Source organism: Phoca vitulina, unplaced genomic scaffold (assembly GCF_004348235.1).
Source record: "Phoca vitulina isolate PV1807 unplaced genomic scaffold, GSC_HSeal_1.0 scaffold1, whole genome shotgun sequence".
Classification (NCBI taxonomy): domain Eukaryota; kingdom Metazoa; phylum Chordata; class Mammalia; order Carnivora; family Phocidae; genus Phoca; species Phoca vitulina.
Genome location: NW_022589704.1, coordinates 15,688,081 through 15,715,193, shown reverse-complemented (window position 1 = coordinate 15,715,193; position 27,113 = coordinate 15,688,081). Strand labels below are relative to the sequence as shown.

Genomic DNA, 27,113 nt, shown 5'->3' with positions numbered 1-27,113 from the left:
TAGCCCTAATATGGCTCACATCTTTGAAGGTCCCACTAGCACTTTGGTTTTAAGGAACTAGAGAAAATCATCTTGAATTCAGCTCTTTCATTCATTATTTTTTCTTGACTCTTTTCTCAGCCTTCATTAAGAAATCAAGGAAGAGCTAAAGGGGGGGTTGGGGAACCCCGATGTCAAACCAAGTCTTTACGGGATCACTGCCCAGTGCAAGTCCTATGGGTTCTTCTCTCCTGTCTTTTCTCCCACATGCTGCTCAGGCACCACTGGAGCCCAGAGCCCTACCCTTATCATTCCAGGTATCTCTGAGTCATTGCTCCAAAACCTGGAATGAGTGGATCAAGGGAGACGAAGAGGATGTGTAGGAGGTTATCAATGAATGCTATATGAGCAGAATGGAAAAACTAGAGCTTCCTATGCAGTGACCATATATGGTCTGTGAAGCTCTTTGTTACTCAGATCTTTTAAAAGATTCAGAGAGATGCAGGTCTTGCAGGCGGGTCCTCTCCTCACCTCGGAAAGTCTATGAGGCTAAAATTGCCCCACCTTCATCTCTGGGAGCCAAGAGATCGTGCCTCATGTGCCAACCAGCTGCAGGCTCAGTTCTAGTCCAGCTTCTCCATGCTCCAATCATTTGGTATCCTTTGTATGACAAAGGCAAAATTAACTGGACATGCATGCAATGTACATTTCTCCAAAAGGCCTTTTTGCAGCCTGACCCTTTTAATCAAGTCTGTGTGGTTGATGGAGAAAAAAATTTTCCCCTCTTGTTAAATCTGCCCTTTGATTAGATGCTATAAAAATAATTAGGTAGAAAATGTGTTTTAAAGATAGAAAATCTCTTCTCCTTGAGCTATGAATCTTCTCTTTGAGAGGCAAAAACCAAGTGCAGTATTTTTAATACAAAGATAAGCAGCTTCTTGGATGCCACACAGGAGAAAAGACAGCTGCAATTGTATTGCATTTCTGACTGGTGTCTGTGCTGATGCTTCTATCGCTGCTATGAATCCCAAAACTAAAGGCTGCCCGAATGCGGGAAAATATAAGACAATGGAGTTCCCAGCCTGACACCAGGGATTGTCTTGACCTCTAGAGAGAATAAAGGCCAAAGATGATATAAGGTTGTACACAAAATATCTAACCATACCTTCAACTGGAAGAAGAGGGATTGTGGGTGCTCGTGGACCACGGGTGTTGAGGAGATGGCCCAGCCTCTGAGACTCTAGTGTCTTGAATTCTTTGCAGAGTCCTGGGTAGTGAAAGTCTTCCCAGACGCTGGATGGCCAAGCAGCTCCTTGATGTGATTAATCTCCAACTGCAAAGTTTAAAAGGAAAGGGGATTTCAAATGAAAATATGTGGAATTTAAGAAACAACACAGAGGATCATAGGGCAAGGGAGGGAAAAATAAGATGAAATCAGAGAGAGAGAGACAAACCATAAGAGACTCTTAACTATAGGAAACAAACTGAGGGTTGCTGGTGGGGAGGGAGGTGGGGGGATGGGGCAACTGGGGGATGGGCATTCAGGAGGGCACGTGATGTGATAAGCACTGGGTAATATATACAACTGATGAATCACTGAACTCTACCTCTGAAACTAATTATACACTATATGTTAATTAATTGAATTTAAATTAAATTAAATTGAATTAAAAAAATTTCAGACCCACTGTGAAATTCTCACTCTTGAGCTCTTTTGTTTTGCATACCTGTGTAGTCAATTTATAATCTCTTAAGTCTTCTGACTCCAAGAGAAATTTTTAAAAAGATCTTCTACCTTTGGTTAGAACAAAAATAAAGGTGAACAGAAGAAGCACGAAAAATGTCTGGATGTGAATGACCTCGATTCATCTGTGAGTAGTCCTAGGACAGTCGCTGTTCTTTTGTGTTTGTGTGGCAAAAAGTACGTAACACACGGTTTACCATCTTAGCCATTTTTAAGTGTCCAGCTTAGTAGTTTTCAGAATATTCACATTGTTGTGAAACAGATCTCCAGAAATTTTTCATCTTGCAAAACTGAAACTCTATACCCATTAGACAGCTCCCCCTCTGCTCCCTCCCCCCAGCTCCTGGTAACCACCATTCTACTTGCAATTTCTATGAATTTAACTACTTTAGATACCTCATACTAGTGGAATCATACAGTATATGTATTTTTGTGACTGGCTTATTTCACTTAGCATAACGTCCTCAAGATTCATCCATGTTGTAGCATAGACAAGATTTCTTTCCCTTTTAAGATTGAATAACAATCCATTGTATGTATATACCACATTTTGATTTTTTGATTTTTTGGTTTTTTGTGGGGTTTTTTGTTTGTTCATTTGTTTTTAAAGATTTTATTTATTTATGTGTCAGAGAGAGAGAGAGCACAAGCGGGGGGAGCAGCAGGCAGAGGGAGAAGCAGGCTCCCAGCTGAGCAAGGAGCCCGATGCGGGACTCAATCCCAGGACCCTGGAACCATGACCTGAGCTGAAGGCAGCAGCTTAACTGACTGAGCCACCCAGGTGTCCCGATACACCACATTTTGTATATCTATTTCATCTGTCAATGGATATTTGGGTTGCTTCCACATCTTGGCTATTGTAAATAGTGCTGCTATGAACATGGATGTGCAAATATCTCTTCAAGATCCTGCTTTCCATTCTATAGATATAAACCAGAAGTGGGATGGCTGGCTCATATGGTAGTTCTCTTTTTAATTTTTTAATTTAATCTGTGTTCCATAGCGGTTATACCATTTTACAACCCCCCCCCACACACACACACACACAACAGTACACAAGGGTTCCAATTTCCCCACACACTCACTAACATTTGTTATGTTCTGGTGTTTTTTTTTCTTTGATAGTAGCCATCCTAATGGGTATGAAATGATATCTTATTTTTTTGATTTGCATTTCTCTGATGATTAGTGATGTTGAGCATCTTTTCACATTCTTGTTGACCATTTTTATACGGTCATCTTTGGAGAAATGTTTATTCATGTCTTTTGTCTATTTTTTAATTGGTTGATTCCTGTTGTTGAGTTGTGCGTATTTTTTGGGTTTTTTTACAAATCTATTTATTTTTTTAAGTAGGCTCCATGCCCAGTGTGGAGCCCAACATGGGGCTTCAACTCACAACCCTAAGGTCAAGACTTAAAATCAAGAGTTGGACACTTAACTGACTGAGCCACCCAAGTGCCTCATGGGTGTTCTTTATATACTCTGGATATTAATCCCTTTTCAGATATATGATTTGCAAATATTTTCTCTCATTCTGTAGGTTGCCTTTTCACTCTGCTGATTGTGTCCTTTGATGCACAAGTTTCTAAGTTTGATGTAGTCTCATTTGTCTGTTTTGCTTTTGTTGTCTGTGCTTTTGGTGTGATATCCAAGAAATCCTTGTGACATCCAATGTCATGAAGCTTTCTCCCTTCATTTTCTTCCAGGAGTTTTGTAGTTTTAGGTCTTATGTTTAATGATTTAATCCATTTTTATTTAATTTTTATATAGGGTGCAAGATAAGAGTCCAGCTTCATTCTTTTGTATGTGCATATCCAGTTTTCTAATGCCATTTGTTGAAGAGACTGTCCTTTCCCCATTGGGTGATCTTGGCACCCTTGTTGAAGGTCATTTGACCATATATGTGAGGATTCGTTTCTGAGCTCTGAATTAAAAAAAAAAATTTTTTTTCTTTAATTTATTTGAGAGAGAGAGAGCATGAGCAGTGGGGAAAGGCAGAGGAAGAGGGAAAGCAGACTCCCTGCTGAGCAAGGAGCCTGATGCAGGGCTCAATCCCAGGACCCTGAGATCATGACCTGAGCTGAGAGCAGATGCTCAACCATCTGAACCCACCCAGGCACCCCTATGAGCTCTATATTCTATTGCATTAGTCTATTGGTCTGTCTTTATGCCAGTACCACACTGCTTTGATTACTGTAGCTTTGTAATTTTTTTTATTTTTTTATTTTTAAGTAAAATAAATAAACCCCAGCGTGGAGCCCAACACGGGGCTTGAACTCATGACCCTGAGGTCAAAACCTGACCCAAGATCAAGAGTCAGATTCTCAACTGACTGAGCCACCCAGGCACCCCTGTAATTTTTTTTAAATCAGAAAGTGTGGGTCCTCCAGTTGTCTTCTTCTTTTTTTAAAATTGTTTTGGCTATTCAGAGTTCCTTAAGATTCCATCCATTAGGATGAATTTTCCTATATCTTCAAAAAATGCCCCTGGGATTTTTGATAGAAATTGCCCTGACAGTCATTGTTCTTTAATAAATGCAATGGAGAATCTCAAAAAAAGTGGTGAAAGTTACCAAGGCAGCAGACAGAAGCTTGATAGCTAGAAGCATGTATAATTTTCTCAACCTCTTTGTAAAATAAAACTATCACAGCAGAAAATTATACCAGTAAATGTATTTGTCTTAGTATGTCTTTTTCTCAGATCTCTACAAATTAAATGGTGGTCCTTAGGAGAAAGGGAAGAGAGAATCAGTTGTTTCCTTTGAGCAGTAATTTTTTTTTAAGATTTATTTATTTTAGAGAGAGAGAGAGCAAGCGAGCAGTGGAGGAGGGGTAGAAGGAGAGGGAGAAAGAATCTCAAGCATACTCTGTGCTGAGCAGAGCCTGATGTGCGGGGCTTGATCTCATAACCCTGAGATCACAACCTGAGCTGAAACCAAGAGTCGGGCGCTTAACCAACTACGCCACCCAGGCATCCCAAGAACATAGTAATTTTAATAATAACAATAATAGTAGTGATTGCCATGGTATCATATAATTTGTTTAGCATTTATGTTATATAAAGCATTATAGTCCATTATATCATTTTATTTTAGTCCAAAGCAGCATGTCCCAAAGTTATGATCCCTGGAATACTGGTTCCTGGGAATCATTGCAAACTACATTCTTTTATACTCTGCACTTAGGGATTCATTGTTAAAAGCTCTGAGAAGTCCTGCTGCAGATATATAAAGAAATCAGTTCAGTTTCATATAAACCAGTGTTTACCAAACTGTTATGGCTACAATTTTTTTTTTTAGTAAACTTTGTTAATGTCCCATGAATGTAAGGTATGACTAAAGGCACTCAGAGCAGAGAATTTAAATCAACAGTTTTTATTTATTTATTTATTAAAAGATTTTATTTATTTGAGAGAGTGCGAGAGTGTGAGAGAGAGAGAGAACACAAGCAGCGGGAGTGGCACAGGGAGAGGGAGAAGCAGGCTCCCCACTTAGCAGGGAGCCCAACATGGGGCTTGATCCCAGGACCCCGGGATCAGGACCTGAGCTGAAGGCAGACGTTTAACTGACTGAGCCACCCAGGTGCCCCTAAATGAACAGTTTTTAAATGCTGCATTGCAAATATTGAGTTTGTTCACAGTGGTACAGGAAATAAGATGCACAGGACAAGGGAGCACATCAGTCAGCACAGGACTGATTTCTCCCTTCATGCCTAGAAGGAGCTAAAGCTGGGGGTGACAGTTGGCATGCATGGAGACCTGGGTGTGTTTGTCATAAAGAAACTGGACCATTTCTTCCATACACTATGCACATGAAACTGTGTACCATCCTATTTGCAGCAATACCCTTGCTGAAAAAGAGCAAATGGATTCTGAAGTTATATTGAGCCAGGCCAGACGAGATCTGTTAGATGAGATCTACTTAATCACCTCTTCACATGATGATGATTTGGAGTATTTCCTATAGAGCAAAATAAATTACCTTTCATCCAGCATGATTAATCATATTGATTGTTTATATATTTCTCTCCCTGGCCATGATATATTCTCCTTCCTAATTTCTTTTAAAGAATGGCTTCTTCCAAAACACTAAGAGTCCAAAAACCTTTAAATGATGTATTATTTATCTCTCTGGCCACACAGATTCCTTCAGAGTCATTACTGACTCATTCCTACAGAGTCATTAAATCCATCAGTGGCGCATTTGCTGACTTAATAATCAGCAGATTTGGTTTTCAGGAGACTCAGGCGGCTGTAGAGGGCAGACCCATGAGGTGGTATCACATCCATTACCAGCATGCAGGGGCAAGGTGCTAACTTCAAACCAGGGGAACATGTGTGGGCCTGCAGCTCAGACAGTTTTGGAGGCCCTTTTTAAATAATTCAAATTATTAGACACTACATTGAATATTCACTTAGAATCATCATGTAAATGACCACCATAACAACAAAATACTTAAAGCTGACGAACTCTGGAAAGATCTCAAAATTTAGAAAAAAACCACATATTTAATATTTAGCTATCTGATACACGACTCAATAAAATTCTTGTCTGCATATGCTTGATCGCCTATTCCTGCAACAGTGATTTTGTCCTGCTTTCTACAGAGAGAATAGAAGGAGAAATCAGATTTTCCTCTGATTGGATTAATCCAGTAATGGATTGGTGGTGAATCACGATGGTGGATGAAATGATTGTTTTGTTTTGTTGCCATGGGTGAAAGGATGTTTTTTATTATTGATAGTGTGGAAAGATTTCTTTTGGCTTCACAACTTACTCTTGGTACATTTTTTAGGATTGTTATCAATTTTAGGAAAACTTCTCTCAAGTGTCTTTCACAGACAAGCTGTAGGATTTCAAGGCATTTCAGAGGTTGGTTGTTGCAGAAGCGAATCTTAAATACTTTCTGAATTGGTAACACTCATGGATCAGCTTGTCTTCGGGGTCCCTAATGTTGTGGCATATTACGAGGGTCACGTCAGACCCTGCACCTTCGTTTATCTTGGTGGACTGTGTTGGTAGAGTGGGTGTTAAAACCGTTACTAACAATTGTTCCTGTAGGGAGGTGCAGCTAGAAATAACTAACCTATACACAGAAGAGTCTGTGAACCACAAAAATGTCCTACTAAACCAAAACTAGATGTAACCCATCAACTTCCTTAGTCATGATCCAAAAATGCCCATGGCTCCTCCTATAGAACCCAACACAAAGGGAACTATGAGGAGAAGCTGCAGTGGGAAAGAAACAGTGGCCCCAGCCATTTGTGGTTAAAATATTGTACTCCTATAAATTTCATAAGAACATATGGCCATGGAAGCACTTACAAGTGCTCCCCTTGAGGAGCCATGAAACTTAAGCTTTATTGGTTTCATGGTAAATCCACTTCTTCATTTTTGTCCACTCCAATTTTCTTTGGTGGAGCTGCTGTAGTTTCTTTAGAAAGGATGCATGTTTGCTTGTTGAACTGAAGGACCAGATCTGTCGAAAATATGACACAACCGTGTAGGAGATGTGCACATGGCCGTATTTCAGCTGGCCGATTTATTACATTTAATAGAACAATTACTTGGCATTATGGGATCAGTAGCTCTTAAATCTGAGGTTAAAATCATCTCTGTAGCTTTTTAAAAATACAATACACAATACACCCAGAAATTCTAATTCAGTAGACCCAGGGTTAGGCCTAGGAATCTCCAATTTTCAGGTTTCCCAGCTGATTCTGATGTGCTGCCAAGTTTGAGAACCACTGATGTAGACACAATATTTGGATGAATGCCTCTGCCTGCCGCAGTTCCATGGTACAAAATAAAGGGTGAACTTACAAAGAGGCTTTTGGTTTGGTGCAAGCAAGAGTGGTGAGTTCACCATCAAGTCAACTGCACCAGCACTTAGTAAGGAGATTGTCATAGGTTTTATATTAGCTCAGACTCTTTTGGGTGCAAATAGAAAATCCAATTTCAAACTAGTTTAGGCATTGAAAGGAACTTATGGGCTCCTATGGCCACAGTGTCCCTTTCAGGTGTGGCTGAATTGAGGTTTCACATAGCCTTCCGCAGAGCATTTCCCGTGGAGAGAAAGCACCCCTTTCAATAATGAGTCTTGGAAGAGAGTTTTATTGCCCTGGCTGGGTCAAGTGTCTATTTCTGACCCAATCGCTATATCCAGACCATCTGACTGGCCAGACCTGAGCCAGAGGACCACCGCAGGCCTTCAGGGTTGGTCAGCCTCACTGACCCATGGGACCTGAGAAAGGGGGTGGTTGTTCCTATAAGGAAAATCAGGGTTGCAGGCAGAAACAACTGATGAATGGGTGGTTGGCTCAGTGACCTCTGGAGCCACTTCTAACTGAAGGCAGACTTGCTTTGTCTTTGCTCAGGCCTCAGACTTGCCCAGCCCCGGTGCCGTGCACGTCTAATGCCCTGTTCCTGACAACTGGGGCCATGGGGCGATGGGGAGGGGTGCTCTGGAACCTGTCTGGTGATCTGCGGCTGTCGACCTCCTGTTTGGGTGAGGTGCCTGCAAGCAGTTTTGCAACAGTCCAAAATGAGGTTGTGAATCAGAGGAGACTAAGCGGAGAGGTGGAGTCAAGATCCAAAGCCAAAGGAGGCAAAGTCAACGGAGGTTGACAACAGGATGTTTCCGAAGTACATGGAGGTGTGCATGCGAGAAAGTAATTTTGGAGCAGAAGCAAGGACAGCTAGAACAACTGGCAAGGCCATCTCCTGCAGCTGTTGGGGGGCCCAGAACAGCTAACCCCACGATCCGCTCACCAAACATGTTTCTCCGTAATGAGATAGGTGCTTTTTTGCATTAACTATCACACTATCACAAGTCAGTGGGAAGGCAGACCCAGAGATGGGCCACCCATATCCCTCTCAAGGAAGGTTCACTGTTGAGCTGTGGAGAGGTCTGTCACGGCACAGATCTCAGCTGATGGCTCCTTCAAGGCCTACCTGGGCAGCCAACAGCAGCTGGGTCTGAGATCATGCCCGCCCTAGGCAGCCTGCATCTAGATGTGGAGTATGAAGGCCCGGCTAGTTCAGTCCACTGAGGGACAACTTTAACAGCCGTTGCTTGCTCTGTAGCTCTCCACCCGTCCAGGGGCTTTATGAGGCCTGCAGCTCCTTTTCCCCCTCTGCCCAGTTCTTCCCACAAGCTTTCACCAATATTGATCCCCAGTGAACATCTTGAACCCCAGACTTGGTTTCAGTATCTGCTTCTGGAAAACCCACCCTGTGATAAGTATCATTAGGTTACATTTTAATCGGCCTATTTGAAGTAAGAAGAAACCTGCAACTTGCAAACTATGTTTTAATTCAAAAAAAAAAAAAAAAAAAAAAGACCTAGGACTCCTTCTCTTTCCCTTAAAAAAATAAGATATTGTGACACCTGAAACTAATACAACACTTAATTATACAGGGATTTTTTAAAAATTTTAAAATATGGATATCACATTGAAAAAACTAAACCATGTATTTGTTTAATAATCAAATATAACAGAATGCTTTTTCTAAGTTGGTAGTTCTTATATAACTTTTTTTTTTTAAGTGAGGATTTTGGAACGATATAGAGAAGATTAGCATGGCCCCTGCGGCAGATGACACGTAAATTCATGAAGCCTTCCCTATTTAATAAATAAATAAATAAATAAATAGTGCAGATTCCCCCCTCAGTTCTTTTTATTAGCCTCTCTTAAGAATCAGAGTGAAACATTTTCTTTGATTTTGCCAAACTTTGAGGACCTTGTAAATTCACAAGAAGTTGTGTAAGGAAAAAGATCTTCTAGTTTAATGAAATATTTGGGTAGGAAGGAGTCATTGTCTTCATCAGATGTTTTCAATCAAAAATTTTAAAAATTAAAATAAGGGGGCGCTGGGGTGGCTCAGTTGGTTAAGCGTCTGCCTTCAGCTCAGGTCATGATCCCAGGGCCCTGGGATTGAGCCCCATGTGGGGCTCACTGCTCAGTGGGGAGCCTGCTTCTCCCTCTCCCTCTGCCATTCCCCTGCTTGTGCTTTCTCTCTCTCTTGTCAAACAAATAAATAAAATGTTTTTTTTTTAAATAAAAATAAGATTAAACTCAACACTGAAACTGTTTAGAACACAGTGTTATTTTTCATTCACAAAGGCATATCGGTATCTCAAAACATATCTACATGATGATTATGAACCTCGGTTTTATTTCATTACAGCTGTGGAGAGTATGTACTTAGTAGAGGCCTAGAGTTTTTAGAGTCCCTGTTAAATTATTTTCTGAAAAGGGAGTAAAATATCATAATTTAGACTCTTAAAATGTATTTTTTTAATCCAAGCCATAAAGCACACAGCTAAAAAATTGAAACAGCTCAGAACAACTTATTATGAGAAAAGACCAATCCCCACATCGGTGCTCCTCACTTCCAGCCTGTCTCTCCTGAAGCAGCCCTGTTAATCATTTATGTTGTAAGTTCTGTTAGTGGTTACCTAATGCATCTCTAAATTACATACTTACATCGCCACTTCTTGATCTGTCAACTCTGGATATTAAATATAGATTTTCTGCTATCGTGGGTAAAGATTTAGTTCCTCCATTGTCCCAATTTGTATTTTTGTATTTCTATTTTTAGTTTCTTTGTAACTGTAAATAATATGCTAAAAACTATGTCTTATTCCATTGGTTTTCAAAGGCTCTCGTGATTGCTCCTTTTATGATGAGAATATTAACACCCTTAGCCTTTCTTCCTCATCTCTTCCCTCCCTTATTTCCTGACCTCTGTTCACTGTTCTCTAACCTTTATGATGTCAATGTTGATAAATTTCTATTCTGTGGTAATCATAATTAACTTTGTCTAAAGGTTGGTTCTATGTATTGAAATGGAAAAAAACAGTGTTCCCTCTTCTATGAGTCATGACTGGTTTATCAGAGACCCATGTCATGTGCTTCGAACATACCTCTTTGTGGTTTCATTGTCATGAAACTTGAACCTCCCCAAGGGAAATGTTCTAGGCATCAAGGTCAAATGTCTTCTCCTTTCTTATATTCTGTCAGTTATTCAGAACCACACTCCAGTTTAGTTGCTGTAGATTTGAATTGTGATTTTTTTTTTTTAAGATTTTATTTATTTGAGAGAGAGAGAGAGAGCACAAAAGCCAGGGTGGAGGGGCAGAGGGAGAGGGAGAAGCAGACTCCCTGCTGAGCAGGGAGCCCGATGCGGCCTCCATCCCAGGAGCCTGGGATCATGACCTGAGCCCAAGGCAGACGCTTAACTGACTGAGCCACCCCGGCGCCCCTGAATTGTGATTTTTTAATTGATTTTTTTCCTACTTTCTGATTGCTTTCTCTCTTATTGTTGCTGGTGAATGAAAAATAATGGGCTTTATTCACTGTTATTTGCATATCTTATTGATTCTGTTGATTGAATTTTTTCTTCTCCTTCTCCTATATCTTGGAGAGTGTCCCCTTGGAGTGCTCTGGTTTCACATTCTAACATGGACTGATTTTTTTTTTCCAAATAGCTGCTCAAGTGTCACCTTGAAGTGTGCTTTCATTAGATGCCTGGTTAGTGACATGGTTTCTTAGATCCCTTATCATTCTCTGTCTTGGTGTTCACCTTCAGGTAAATTCTTCAGAAATAGTGTAACCTAAACTCTGCGAGTTCTTGCATGTCATAAAAAGAAAATGACCATTTCCCATTCTAAGTTGATAGAGTTTGTATGGTACCCTTGATTCAAAACTATTTTTCCTCAGAAATTAGCTGCTGAGAAGGCTAATGCAGTTGAGTTTTATTTCCCGAGGGTGACCTGTTGTTGTTCTCTGGAAGATTTAGAATATTCTTTTATTCTTGGTGCCCCGAAATTTCACAGTGGTATATCTGAACCTGGGTCTTTAAAAATTAGGAAATATTTAAGACATATGAAGGGGCATAAAGAATAATATAATGGAAATAAAACACTGGATATTCCTTTTTTCATTTAGTCTCCTTGGCTTGCGAAGGTCCCCCTTATTAGAATTTTTATTAGTGGAATGGATTGATCCTCTGTGTCTCTTTTTTTTCTCCTATTATCTCTTTTTTTTTTTTTTTAAGATTTTATTTATTTATTTGACAGAGAGAGACACAGCGAGAGAGGGAACACATGCAGGGGGAGTGGGAGAGGGAGAAGCAGGCTTCCCGCTGAGCAGGGAGCCTGATGTGGGGCTTGATCCCAGGACCCTGGGACCATGACCTGAGTGAGCCGAAGGCAGACGCTTAACCGGCTGAGCCACCCAGGCGCCCCCTATTATCTATTTCTTTGAGGATTTGTTGTTACTGTTATTTCTTGGGAGGGAAAATTCTCTGACTTTATCTTCCAATTATTCCTTTGATTTTAAATTTTTTATTACCAAATTTTCTTTTTTCAAAGAGCTGATTCTTGTTTTCTTTTTTTAGATTGAGATATAATTGATATATAATGCTATATTAGTTTACGGTGTACAACATAATGATTTGATATATGTATGTATTGCAAAATGATCACCACAATAAGTTCAGGTAACATCTGTCACCACATACTTACAATTTTTTTCTTGTGATGATTTCTTTTAAGATTTACTCTCTTAGCAACTTGAAGATTACACAATACAATGTTGTAAACTATATTCACCATGCTGTATATTGCATCCCCAGTACTTAGCCTATGACCTGAAGTTTCATTCTTGCTTTCTGAGGGTCCCCTTATATAAGTACTTTCTATGAGTACTATGTCTTTCTTTGAAAGATTTTATTTATTTATTTGAAGGAGAGAGAGAGAGAGACGTGAAGAGAGAGAGAGAGAGGGCGCCTGGGTGGCTCAGTTGGTTAAGCGACTGCCTTCGGCTCAGGTCATGATCCTGGAGTCCCAGGATCGAGTCCCGCATCGGGCTCGCTGCTCAGCAGGGAGTCTGCTTCTCCCTCTGACCCTCCCCCATCTCATGCTCTCTCTCTATCTCATTCTCTCTCTCAAATAAATAAATAAAATCTTTAAAAAAGAGAGAGAGAGAGAGAGAGAATGAGCTGGGGGAGGGGAAGAGGGAGAGAGAGAAGCAGACTCCCCACTGAGCAGAGAGCCCCACATGGGGCTCAATCCCAGGACCCCGAGATCATGACCTGAGCCAGTCAGACACAACTGACTGAACCACCCAGGCGCCACATCCCTATATTTTTAGCTCCTCTCTCATACCTGTCTGTCATACCTGAACCCAGAACCACTCTGGAGCTCTGTTGAGAAGATTGGTTCCCTTCTCCACTGCAGCTTCCTCTTAGAATATTCTAAACTGCCACCTCCTCAGCTATTAAACTTCTATCTGTTGCTGTCTTCCAGAAATTTGCTTACATCTGTCATCTGCAAGGTCACCCTCTGAATAGCTTGCTTTTATTCCTGTTTTTATTCCTGTACTATTATTTTAATGGAATTTCAGAGAGAATCAAAAATATGTGCTCAGCAGGTAGATGCCATCATGAATCAAAAAAAAAAAAAATGTAAGGATTTTCCATTCTGCCCTCATTTAAAAACTTATAGACGTGTAGAAAAGCTAGCCAGTTTATGACATGTTTCTCCTGAGGACCCTATAAGGATAAACTTCCTTATATATAAGGATAAACTTCCTTATATATATATATATATATATGTATATATATACATATTTGAATATAAAACAATTAAGTTCTCATTATGAATGAGAACTCCTTGTGTCTAATACCTGACAGGTACTGTCTCCTTGAATGCTCATTTTACAGATGGAGAAACTGAGGCCCAGTCCAGCAGTTTACACAAGGCCACACAACTAGCGAGTGGCAATTCAGTTACAAAACCTAGTTCCGTCTGCTTCCTACACCGTGCATGTTGCCTATGAGGGGGCATAGGCTGATACAAAGTATGAAGGATGCCAACAGAAGCAACTTCTGAGCATAAAATACAGACCCTAAATATCTAGTTCGATTGATTGTGGCCACAGTCCATGTGTACAACAAAGGTGACCAGAAATTCTTTGTGAGGAGAAGGTACTCTTCTCTCTGCCTAAGACTGAACGTTCCGAGGGAGCAGGTTTAATTCACCCACAAGTCTTTTGTGGTAAGCAGGCTGTTGTCTTTTATTTTAGTTTTCTTCTTGAGAGGCTCTGCTGAACTCTGTCCTCAGCAAATGCACTACAATCATATTGGCATTTCAGTTTCGGAGAAAAAAAATCATTAATTACAATGTACATTATTGAACACCGTAGTAGTAGGATTCCACTCTGGGAAGGGCAGCATATGCACCCTGTATTAATCAATTATTGCTACAAATCCAAACCATACTGACAGCATTAGGCATGTGATTTTTTTTTTTTTTTTAAAGGATGGAACTGCTTTACTTATACTAATCTCATGTTTCCTTTCCTCAGTTTGAAGTTTTAAAAGACTGACATTTTCTGCGGGTTAATTAAATCAAATATTTAATACTATTTTTAAAAACCCATTTCATGACAATGAATCGTACATATGCAGATGGAAAGAAATGAGAACTGTAGCTCTCCAGATGGAAGCTCTTCAGAACAGATGCCATCATCTCGACATGTGCTCTGGAGGAAGAGAATTAATCAAAATAAGGAATAACAATGTAGTGCTTAATGGTTATGGCTGGTTCCTAATTTATAGGATAACTGACGTATGTGGGGGAGTCGGAATGCAGTGAGGCCAATGCAAAGAGCCACTGCTTCATATGGTACAATTTGCAAGGGAGTCAGGAACAAGGGATATAGCTTGTCTCGTTATTTTAATTATTGTTTTAATTAATTGCTGGAAGTGAAATTGCCATCTCTAGAAACCTCGAGATAGGTACAGCAGCAAGGAAGTACAGAGCCCTTACAAAGGGCTCAGAATACCGGTCCTCCAGCTCTGATTTTCTCTTCTTAGCAAGTTGATAGAAACACCTAACCTAGGGGAAATGTTATCAGCTAATATTATTTTCCTCAATATATCTTTTTCTACTGAGCCAATTAATCTTTAAGAAGATTTCTCTTTTTGTGCTTTATGAGCTGAGTATTGGTATTTTGCCTGTGCTATTCGAAGAAAAAAAGGGAAATTCTTGGCAAAATAGATTTGTGTTGCAGTTGATTGGAATGGAAAGATTTGAATGATGAATCAGATGAGTTCTGCCTGCGTTCTGCCAAATTTTTTTTTTTAAAGATTTTATTTATTTATTTGACAGAGAGAGACACAGCGAGAGAGGGAGCACAAGCAGGGGGAGTGGGAGAGGGAGAAGCAGGCTTCCCGCTGAGCAGGGAGCCTGATGTGGGGCTCGATCCCAGGACCCTGGGATCAGGACCTAAGCCGAAGGCAGACGCTTAACGACTGAGCCACCCAGGCGCCCCCCAATTTTTTTTTAGTAGGAGAAGGGGATCAAAAGGTTAAAAATGTGGGAAGGAAGGGAGGGAGGAAGGCAGGCAGGCAAACCAGTGACAATTTTGCAAAAACCTCTGCCCTGTATTCAGATATTTAAGCCACATTTGCCTTTGATTTCTCTCTGAAATAGCTCTACAAAACTCAAGGTATACTTGAAATTTAAGCAAGGTTAATAAAAGAAACTGTAAGCCTGGGAAAGGTATTAGAGCCAGATTCATGCCCAGATAATATTGGCCAATGAAATCATCTTTATGAGAGAGAAGAAAACCTCAGTGGTGTAAGATACCATGGTGATATGAGAGGCTAGACCTGAATATGACCCTTAGAGTCAAGATCCTAGCAGGGCAGAAAAGCAGAAAGAAAGGAGAACTGAAGTATGGCTTACTAGAACCTTCCACCAGCCCCTATGCAGCATCTAGAGCTCAACTCACTGAAGAAATGCAACATGAAATTCCAGATGATGTAAAGCCGTTTCAGACAATGTTTGTACCCAGAGGGCAAGGGAGAATTGAGGCCATTGTGCAGATAACAAAGGCACATCTTTCTTTGTTGGAGATTTAGACGACTGGAAAGATGGTCTTTGGGCCATGATGGGTAAAAGTGCTATATGGAGCCAAGAGGATGCACTGAAGATGAGCTGCTGTGATCTCATGTAATAAGGCCAAGGACATCTTACTTTATAGTAGCATAGAATTGGATACACAGTGACATGGTGGTTTATTGGTGATAAACAGCAGAGTAGTATATACTTGAGAGCACCAAAATATATAATAATCACAGTCCGAAGGAAAGTACACATAAAACATGATATATTGGATTTGGCTTTTTAAATTATGTGAATTTATGTCCATTTTAAAGTAGAAGCTAATGATTTTTAAATAATATGGCAATTAGAGTTGGAATCTAGAAATGCTATTTTAAACTTTGCAAGTCAGGAACAATTCCACAGGATACCTTCACTGTGAATAAGGAATAACTTCAGCTCTGTCTTACTAATGCTGACCGATAACAGTGTGGGGGCTGATATGAACATCCGGCAAAATGCAGAGTTCTGAATCAATTGCCAGTGTTTAGAACATCTCAAGTGCTTAAAAGAAACTTTAAAGATGACAAATATCAGCTTTTCATTTTTCCAACTCTACTATATTTTCAAATTAGCTGCTGACTAGTCACAATGCTTAACTGCTAAAAGTTTAGCAAAATGTCTGTATTAAGTAGATTTATGTAATACAGGGCTTAAACGTCTTTTTTCACCGAGGAGTAAAAAGTAGAATTCATAGGGCAATGGCTAAGCACATGAGCTACAGTCAGAGAGACCCTATGGGAATCCTACCTCTGCTCTGACAGCGTGAAAATGATTTCTAAACCCTCTGAGCCTAAATTTCTTTATTCAGGGGCCTAATAATCATACCTATTCTTTAGGTGTTATAAAGATTAAATGAAATAAAGTACTTGATAAGTGCCTGACTTATAAGATACAAGATTTTTTGTTACATTTTAACGGAAATTATTCAACATGATGCTATTTTAATAGATACAGTTTGGGAGCATAAATACAAGGGACTTTAACAGAAACATCAAAATATTAAATACAAAATTTCCTTCCTGATGAAATGCATGGCTTAACATGCTTACCTGGAGTCATCTTTGCAAATTTCTACCTGTGGATGTTTTGGGCAAATAAGTGAGTTCAGCGGATTGTTTATAAAGGTTCTAACTCAAAGGAGAGGAATGCTGAATTTACTGATTTATTGATCCTTTCATTCATGACTGTATTCAGTCATGGATTCAGTGTTCACATTCCCTCTGTCCAGAATCTGAATTAAGACCCAGGGGAAATTTTAATCCGTGGGAGGCTGAAAGGTCATTTAGAACAAGGCTGAGACAGCTAAATTGGGCCAAGCAGGAGATAAGGATGCAGAAGGAGGGAGATGAGGGAGAGAGTGAGAACCAGAGCCAATGTGAGTGAGAAACAGGTGCCAGATGGGGGCAAGGCCTTGATTAGGACTGATTCTGTTTCTAGACTCATGCACACCGATGACCCTTTGGCTCTGGGAGATTTCCCTGATACCCTAAATTTTTGCCACCTCCCTCCCCATTGTACCTACTCTTGGTTAAATGGGTTTCTATGCCTTACAACTCCAAGAGAAGAGCCTGGTGCATAGTGGATGCTGAAAAAACAGTTTCCTTTGGAGTTCATAACTTTCCTGGGTTTCCTGTTGACTCAGGGTGGAAACTCTTTCCTGGAAGCTAGTGAGAGTCAAAACATCATACCAGTATCAGTGTCTCTTATTCTGGTGATCCTCCCAAAAAAGGAACATTTAGGGGGAGTTAGTGGTATGGGACTTTGATCCTTGGCATCATTAGCTCCCCCATTTGTTTAATGCTACCAAGTTTGCTGGTTGGCAAATGGACATGATGAGGGCAGCACCAACATTCAAGTAGGTGCAGAAGGGAGGAGTCAGAAATAGGCATATTCTTTTTTAAAAAAAATTTTAAGTAATCTCTACACCCTACATGGGGCTCGAACTCACGACCCCGAGATCAAGAATTACATGCTCCTCTGACTGAGCTAGCCAGGTGCCCCAAAAATAGGAATATTCTATATTGATATATCATTATTCCTCTAACTAACATGATCACTTAGAGACATGAAATCTGTTGACAGTTTGGAGGACAAAGGCTCCAGGATGCTAAGTGAGGGTCCAGTAAGATTGCAAGAGACAAATGCCATTTTCCCCCAACTGTCTTCTCTATTGTGGCCGTTATTCGGTGCCATATAGCCTCTTTGCAATGACCTGTCCTGGTGGGGTGTGCTATGCTGGATTAACATAATGGCCCTTCTTTAATCGCTATTAATATGACTTTTTCCAAAGTCTTGAACACTGTTGACAGAAGCTGCTTTAAGCTAAGGCACAGGAATGTTGAGCACAGAACCTGCAGGGCTTAGTGAATGGAGGCTGAAATTCCACACTGCTAATGAAGCGTGATATTTAAGAGTTGAAGCAAATTACCTATGAGGTCTCAGCCTTGAGCTCTAGGAAGTAAATCTCTTATACAATTACAAGGTTAAATTAACTGTCCAAATTAAAAAAAAATTAACTGTCCAAATATTATTTATTGCCTTATAATATTTAGCTCTTTATCCCTCAATAATTATTATTTACTAAATAACTATTACTAGTATTAAGGAGTAAAGTACTACATGTAATAATAATTATTATAAATAAAGTCATTATTTATACATATCATATAGAACTTACTATGCTAATTCAAATATCTACTATCTAAATTTCATATACTGTTCATTGTATTACAATATATAACACTTTATCCCTATCTAATTACTAGTACATAGTAGTGTTAGTATTTTGTACTAGTAGTCCTAGCAACTAGTAATCATTTATTACTAATAATTAGTATTATTTAGGTATAAAACAAGCTAGATGTAGTAATAAATATATAAATACACATACATAAATACTTGAAAATAAAGCTCTCATACACTTATAAAAATAAAGTGCTATATAATAATTATTTCAGAATATTTGGAAAATATAGAAAATAGAAAAAGAGGGGCGCCTGGGTGGCTCAGTGGTTAAGCATCTTCCTTTGGCTCAGGTCATGATCCCAGGGTCCTGGAATCGAGCCCCGCATTGGGCTCCCTGCTCGGCGGGAAGCGGGCTTCTCCCTCTCCCACTCCCCCTGCTTGTGTTCCTGCTCTCACTATCTCTCTCTCTGTCAAATAAATAAATAAAATCTTAAAAAAAAAAAAAAAAGCCTTCAGGATGAAACATCAAAAAAAAAAAAGAGAATAGAAAAAGAGACAGAAAATCCCATATTACACAACTCCCAAAAACTATCACTTCTTGATGTGTTAGTCTATTTCCTTTTGATCTATTTTCTACACAAAAGTTGTATTATTGTTGCTGTCATTTTCCTTGATTGTGATTGTAAGCATATAGAATTTTGTACTTTTTAAAGATAATATAATATCTCTAGCGTTTTCCAAATTTTCATGAGGTCTTCCTAAATGTAATTCATTATAACACAGTTTTTCATCGTACATTAACTTTATCATCTGTAAGTGGAAATTTAAGTTCTTTCCAAGTAATTTTAATGCTTATTCTTTGAATATTTTAAAGTAAGTTTTTGTTAGAATGTAGGAGCATCTTTCTAGTATCTGTATTTTACTTGTTTAAATCTGCTTAGTTGTTTCAAAGAGTCACTCACGATAAATCTTTTTAATTCATAGGAAATTTAGATATTTATACTTAAGATGCAAAGGAATTTACTAAAAAAAAAAATGCTAAAGAGTCACTCCTCTGAGTCTTTCTAGTTTGTTTGAAGACAGTTTGGGAATTCCTAGAGTCTCTGTGATCATATTCTCAGGGACTCAGTCACTAATGCTAATGGTATTTTGGTTTTTGGAGGCATTTCTCTGAGAACTGTCTGGGTAAAGTGATTCAGTGTAATATTTGGAATATTTTCCTTATTGGTGCTTTGCTTGAACTTTATTAGATTTTTTTTTAGGGGGGGAGGGACAGAGGGAGAAGGAGAGAGAGAATTGTAAGCAGACTCCACACCCAGCACAGAACTGGGCATGGGGCTCGATCTCACAACCCTGAGATCATGACCTGAGCTGAAATCAAGAGTCTAATACTTAACCAACCGAGTCACCCAGGTGCCCCTATTAGATTTTTTAAATAACAAAAGTGACATGATTTAACAAGTCAAATAATATAGAAACATTTAAGAAATGTAACAATCTGCCCTCTACTCCTTCCCCCCAAGATAAATATAACAGTTTTCTGTGTAACCTTCTGTGTCTTTATGCTCATGTTTATGTATATAGCCATGATCCTTTAGTGATATGTGATACATATACATAAACACACACATACACAGGGGGAGTTGGGATTTTTTTGTTATTTAAAAATATCATTACACCACATACATTATTCTACAATGTCTTTTTTCACTTAGTAATATATATATCATGGGTATCTCCAAAGCAATAATATACACCTAACACCCTTTCTACTAGCTGCATAATAGTACATGGTATGGGTATAGCAGTTTATTCAGCTGTTCCTAATAGTGTACATTCAGGGCATTTAGAGGTAGATTTTTTTACATTACAAATAATGCCATAATAAAGATTCTTCAACATATATTCTTATACATTGCTTTTTTATTTCTATGGGCTACATTCTTCTAAGTGGAATCCTTAAAGCATATGGATATTTCAATTTTCAGGAGATATTTCCAGATTAATTTCACAAAAGATTGTAGCAATTGACAGCTATGTATGAAATTGCCAGTTGCAGCTCCACCCTCAATAACATCAAATTCTGTTGCTCTTAATAATTGACAATCTCGGGCGCCTGGGTGGCTCAGTTGGTTAAGCGACTGCCTTCGGCTCAGGTCATGATCCTGGAGTCCCAGGATCAAGTCCCGCATCGGGCTCCCTGCTCGGCAGGGAGTCTGCTTCTCCCTCTGACCCTCCTCCCTCTCATGCTCTCTGTCTCTCATTCTCTCTCTCAAATAAATAAATAAAATCTTAAAAAAAAAAAATAATTGACAATCTGACCTTGAAACATTGTCCTGCTTAACTTGCATTTCCATACTATTAATAGAGTTATGTATATTTTCAAGTGTTTGTTGATGATTGCATTTTGTCTGCAAATACCCTGTTCATATCTTTGCCCATCCTTTTGCTGGGTTGTTTGTCTTTCTTATGAATTAATAGGAAGAATTTGTACATTAGGGGAAATGACACTTGCCCTGTGACATACTATGCCAATTATTTTGTACCAATCTACCATTTGCTTTTCAACTTAATTTATTATATCTTTTCTCACATAATTAAAAAACTAAGTATGGAACTTTATTGTTTGGGAGGTGTATTTCAGATGGAAAGTAAATTGTGCCAAGACTATTTATTCAAATAGTCATACATTACCCTGAATTGAAATGTCAGCTTGGTTATATATCAAGCTACTACCTATCTTTGGATTTGTTCCTGTTGTCTCTATTTTATTTCGTTGCTCTAGTAAGACCTCTACTATGATATAGCATGCTAGTGTTCTCTATTGGAGTAAGTAAATTAAAATAATTATGTTGACTTGTTTACTATGAACATAGTGTTCTTCCATTCTTTCGGTATTGCCCCATAGACATTAAAATATAAAATGTTTTAAGCTAATGGGCAGGAATACCATTTTATCACAGTAGCTTTGTAATAAATTTTAATGTTTAGCAAGGCAAGATGGTACCCATGCTCTGCTCATGTATGCGTGTGCACCTGCTCATGCACGCATACACACATCTTCCTTTAAAATTATTGCCTATTCTCAGATACTTATCCCTCCATATAAACGTTATGTTCATTTTGCCTGGTTTTAAAACATCGGTATTATGATTGCATTTGCATTAAATTATTGTAACCATCGGGAAATGATTGGCCTTTTTAATATTAAGACTGCCCACACGGAATCAGGAAATGTTTCTCTATTAGTTCATGTTTTGTTTTATACCCCTAAACAAAAATTATAGTTTTCCAAATACAGGTCCTGTGCCCTTCTTGTGTTGTGGGCTTTTGTTTTGTTGGTTTGGTTTGGCTAATATCAATGGAATTTTTTTTTCCATTTCTACTCCTAACTGGTTATTGCTATTATAGATACAATTATTATTCTGGGTTTTTCATATATTTATCTTGTACCTAATCACATTACAGTTTCTCTTATTACTTCCAAAAGAACATTATCAGCCTCTTGGCCTTCTTTTTTTTAAAAGATTTTATTTATTTATTTGAGTGAGAGAGCGAGCGAGCGAGAGCAGGAGCAGGGGGAGGGAAAGGGAGAAGCAGGCTCCCCACTGAGCAGGGAACCTGACATGGGCTCGATCCCAAGACCCTGGAATCATAACCTGAGCTGAAGGCAGACGCGTAACTGACTGAGCCACCTAGGCACCCCTAAATCTTCTTTTTTAAGATTTGATTTATTTATTTGAGAGAGAGGGAACACATGAGCAGGAGGAAGGACAGAGGGAGAGGGAGAAGCAGACTCCTGGCTGAGCAGGGAGCCCAATGTGGGGCTCGATCCCAGGACCCCAGGATCTGACCTGGGCCAAAGGTAAATGCTTAACTGACTGAGCCACCCACGTGCCCCAAACATAGTATTTCTAAGTCACTTTTGCAAGGGGTTACATTTGGATTTTTTTCTTTTTTTTAACGATCAGCTGTTGGCTTTCCATATTCTTTCTTTGTTAATTTCTTGAAGTACACTGTGCAAGAGATGATGGAGGAGACCCCCTTAATGGTGAGATTTTAGGCCACTGGAAAGAGCTGGGCACTTGATGAATTCTGTCCTGGCTCCTGCCCAATGCCTGGAATTCCAGTCAGAGCTCCATTCCTTTAGCAGAGTTCCTTACTGCCTCAGGTTATAGCATCACTTGGAGAAACTAAGGGAAGGAGTGGGATGCATCCGAGGAAAAAGCATGTTTCACACCATTTGCAACAAAGGAAATTTATTTTTTACGCTCGTACAGAATATAAAAACAATCTTTATGCTTGTACTTCACTGCCATTTTTCAGGCAGAAATTAATGGCCATTTTTTGAAAAAGAGGCAACATTGTTACAAAGATATGCAAATGTGAAGTGTTCCATACAGACAAATAAAAGATACTCTTTCATCTGTTCAAAGTGGATTTAACAGCAAAGTTGCTGCTGTTGAGCTTGAATGAGAGGATGAAATTGTGGAGTGCTATGTGATAAAACACAAATGCCATCTTTGACATTCAGTGGTTTCTAGCTTTTGATTTGGCCGACAAGCGATGAAAAACTCTTGTTCACAAACATAGTTCACTAACGCAGTAATAGAATTAGAGCTCCCACGGCACGCTTTTTGAGACAAGGGCAGGCTTGAGGCAGATTTTTCCAGGACTCTTTGGGTTAATCCATGTAGCATCCGTTCCTTTGTGAGGTCATTTTTGGCCTTGCCTGCATGCTTGATGTCAGCAAGTTAAGGGTCATGAACACACATTTAATTTCAAGATCACTGGAGCAGAAATAACCATCAAAAGGATTCTGTAGGGTTCCAGGTGCCTACAGATTTTTGCCTGCAGAAAAATTGGGAAAAAAAAAATCACTCTCTATTTCAGCCTAAAGAAATACTTTTTTCTAGCATTGAAAATTCAATGTGATTGCCTCTTCCTGTCTTCTTTTCCAGAGGAGCAGTTTGCATGGAAGAGAGGGTTAGCAGCTTTCCTAATAGAATGTAAGGCTTTGAATGGAAAGAATGACCTCGTTGATTTGATTAGAAGTATCCACCAATAAGCCATGAATAAAGTCATCCATGTCCAGTTGTCCTAAGTAAATATTCCTTTACTTGTAACATATTTGTTTTCCTGAAGATCATTCAGGTGCTGAACACCTGTCTTCTAGAAAGCCAGCAAATTTCTGTATATAAGAAAAGTACATTATTTTCTGCTGCCCTTCTTGTTTCAAGCTAACTCCTCAAAAAGTGGTGGTTTGAGGATCTGAAGTGGATGTCTTCCATGAAAATGGGCCACCAGGCTTCACACAGGAAAGTTGGCAGTTTTCTTTGCCATCAGTGTTTGCCTAGGTAGAAAGCCATGAAGCACATACATTTCTTCTCCAAAGCTGGAGGTATAGATGTTCTGCAAAGCATCACAGAGCTCCATCTCTATAGAGAATATTGAGATTGTTTTTCTAGTGGCAGTTTTACTTTGCGGATTCCATTCTAAAGTTATCAATGGTCTCTGCATATCTAAAAGGGGATTATAAAAGATATTCTTTGATGGTGGTAGTGCAACACAAGGGAGGAAAATCAAAAAGTGATCCCATGGTAGGTCCTGCTAAGGGCATAGCTGACAATTTCTCCATTTCTTCTTTATTAGGTAGCATCTCTCTATAAGGAAGAGCTTTCTTTCATCACCTAGAGATGAGCCTCTGTTCCTTCTATAAGGTAAGAGTTACAGTCTCTTCCTCTCCTCCCAGAATAAAGCCTTATGATTAATAGTCACCTCCAATAGTGTTAAATGAATTTCTTCTTTTTTCCCCCGTTCTTTTCCTTCTTTTTAAGTTTGAATGTCATATGGACCAGGGATTTTATTTATTTACTTTTACCATCACTGTATAGTCATTATTCCTTCTGATGCTCCAGTTGTCCTAAATTTAGCTCCTTCATTCTGGCTTCGGAGCCCTTTTGAAACATCCCCATTAGACTTTGAGCACTTTCTTGCCTTAGGGCAAACAGATGTTCGCCTTGCCATGTACTTTCCATGCTCCAGACCTGAAATGGCTCATTTCTCTAAGAAGTCCTGCTTCCCTTTAGTAGAAAATATTATTTACAAATCAAAGTCTGGGCTCTCTAGAAGTCTACATTGTCAATGGGGAAAAATATTTTAGATGTTACAGCCTGGCAACTACAGTCATTAGACTTTTTTACCCTTTTATGCACAACAGCATCCTAGGCTGGCAAATACTCTAAAATTGTTTTGAGTGAATTTCTACTTTAATAGCATACTTAGGCATAACTTTTTTTTTTTTTTCAAAATGAATTTTAAAATCAAAGAAAAAGGGCGCCTGGGTGGCTCAGTTGGTTAAGCGACTGCCTTCAGCTCAGGTCATGATCCTGGAGTCCTAGGATCGAGTCCCACATCGGGCTCCCTGCTCAGCAGGAAGTCTGCTTCTCCCTCTGACGCTCCCCCCTCTCATGCTCTCTCTGTCTCTATCTCATTCTCTCTCTCAAATAAATAAATTAAATCTTTAAAAAAAAAAAAATCAAAGAAAAAGGTCATTTTGGAGAAGATTTAAAGAACCCTGCAAAGGTTCCTCAGAGCTCCCCCAAGAAGTGCCTGGATTTGTGTTTAGGAATTCTCTATAGGTTAGAGAATGGCTGTCCATTGTTATCACCTGGGAAGTTTTACAACAAATCCTGATACCAAGGTCCTGCCTCAGAACTATTAAACCAGAATATTTAGGGGTCTGTCTTAGCATCATTGTCTTTGTTTGGTATTTTGTTTTGTTTAAATCCTCCCGGTGATTCTAATGTGCAGCCAGAGTTGAGAACCCTTCTGTTAAGCAAGCCAACACCCATCGAGAATAGTAACACCTAAATATATAATAGTATACTAATAATATATATAATAATATATAATAATAACACCTTCTACATTTCATTGATCCCAAGGAGAAATGAAATAGCCAGGACAATGGGCATCTGGGCAATTGTTGGAAGGTGCAGGGAAGAAAAAAAAAAGAAAAAGTACAGGCTTCATATACAAAATGAACTGCTTTTTTGCTTCGATCAAATCTGATGACCAAGACCTCCAAAGTGTTCACTCAAGAAGCAATAAAACTTTGTCAGGAAATATTTGAGCTGCTGGCCGACTGACAGAGTTAATGCACCCGTTAGATAATTCCAGCCTTGACGTTTATCCACGTCACCGTGTCCCAGGGTTTGCTGGCTACCATTGCTTCTATTCTAGAAGAACTTGGAGCTGGAACTCAAAGCTACCACTGCTTTTCTTCTGATGCATAAAATAATTTCCCAAATCTATCATGTCACTAGGTGTCTCTCTGGATATAATGGCCTGAAATCTGAAACAATGGAACTGCTACTGGGGAGAAATGGCTTTCCCATTTAATTTGTCAGACTTCCAACCCCTCAGCTCTTCTATAAGCAAAGTTGCAGCCAAACCTCTATATTTCAGAATTCAATCATAATTGATTGAAAATGTTTTCTTAAGAGCCAGTTGACTAAAGACAATGTCCTAGAAGGTTTTGTCCTTCCAGCTTTTTAATACATAAATTTTCAAACATGCAGAAAAGTTGAAAAAAGTAGCACAACAAAGATCTGTGTATCCCACACTCAGATTGAACAATTGACGGCATTTTGTTGTGACTATCAGTGTGCGAGGGTTGGCATAACTGGGTGACTCAGACAACAGGGACTTATTTTTTCACAATTCCAGAGGCTAGAAGTTCAAGATCAAGGTGTGGACAGAGTTGGTTTCTTCTGAGGCCATTCTCCTTGGCTTGTATGGATGGCCATATTCCCTGTGTCTTCACTTGACCTTCTCTCTGGATATGTCTGTATCCTAATCTCTTCTTATAACGACACTAGTCAGATTGGATTAGAGCCTGCTCTAAGGGCCTCATTATGTCTGTATCCTAATCTCTTCTTATAACAACACTAGTCAGATTGGATTAGAGCCTGCTCTAAGGTGCTCATTAAGCACCTCTTCAAAGACCGTATTTTTATTTTATTTATTTATTTTAAAGATTTTATTTTATTTATTTTAGAAAGAGAGCTTGAGAGAGTGTAGGCCAGGGAGGAGCAGAAAGGGAGGGAGAAGGAGGGGCTGAGCGTGAGCCCTTCATGGGGCTTTGATCTCATGACCCTGAGATCAAGACCTGAGCTGAAACCAAGAGTTGGAAGCTCAACCGACTGAACCACCCAGGCACCCCTAAAGGCTCTATTTTTTTTTAAAGATTTTATTTATTTATTAGAGAGAGAGTGATCGAGAGAGAGAGCACAAGCCAGGGGGAGAGGCAGAAGGAGAAACAGACTTTCCGCTGAGTGGGGAGCCCAATATGGGGCTTGATCCCAGGAACCTGGGATCATGACCTGAGCTGAAGGCAGGCACTTAACCGACTGAGCCACCCAGGTGCCCCTAAAGGCTCTATTTTTAAATACAGTCATATTCTGAGGTACTAGGAGTGAGGATGTCAACATATGAATTTTGGTGGGGGGTCATAATTCAGCCCACTTCTTCCTATCATATATAGATATATAGATGTATTGATTTGATGATCCACTTGAAATCTGTAACAGACATTATGACATCTCACTCCTAAATACATTACTTTTTTTTTTTTTTTTTAAGATTTTACTTATTTATTTAACAGAGAGAGAGAGAGAGCACAAGCACGGGGAGCAGTAGAAGGAGAGGGAGAAGCAGTCTCTCTGCCAAGCAGGGAGCCCGA

The 27,113-nt window shown here is 39.3% G+C and overlaps 1 protein-coding gene and 1 non-coding gene across 5 annotated transcripts in view; both read left to right on the top strand.

Annotated features, from left to right (window-relative positions):
* The window catches only part of SGPP2 (sphingosine-1-phosphate phosphatase 2), a 183,717-nt gene that overhangs the window by 13,987 nt on the left and 142,617 nt on the right, over positions 1 to 27,113 (top strand). For 2 of the 4 annotated variants that reach the window (XR_004298983.1, XM_032401284.1), the window contains exon 3: positions 24,020 to 24,087. The exons of 1 other annotated variant lie outside the window; for it this stretch is intronic. Coding sequence is in view for 1 of the 3 variants with exons in the window: in XM_032401284.1 (XP_032257175.1) it covers positions 24,064 to 24,087 (24 nt within the window). In the remaining 2 variants the exon portion in view is untranslated. Of the gene's footprint in view, positions 1 to 24,019; positions 24,088 to 27,113 lie in introns of those variants that run through there. One more of the 4 variants, XM_032401294.1, reaches the window with a different exon arrangement.
* LOC116638044 lies at positions 9,253 to 9,355 on the top strand. Its single transcript, XR_004300602.1, has one exon. It is a non-coding gene; the product is annotated as a U6 spliceosomal RNA (small nuclear RNA).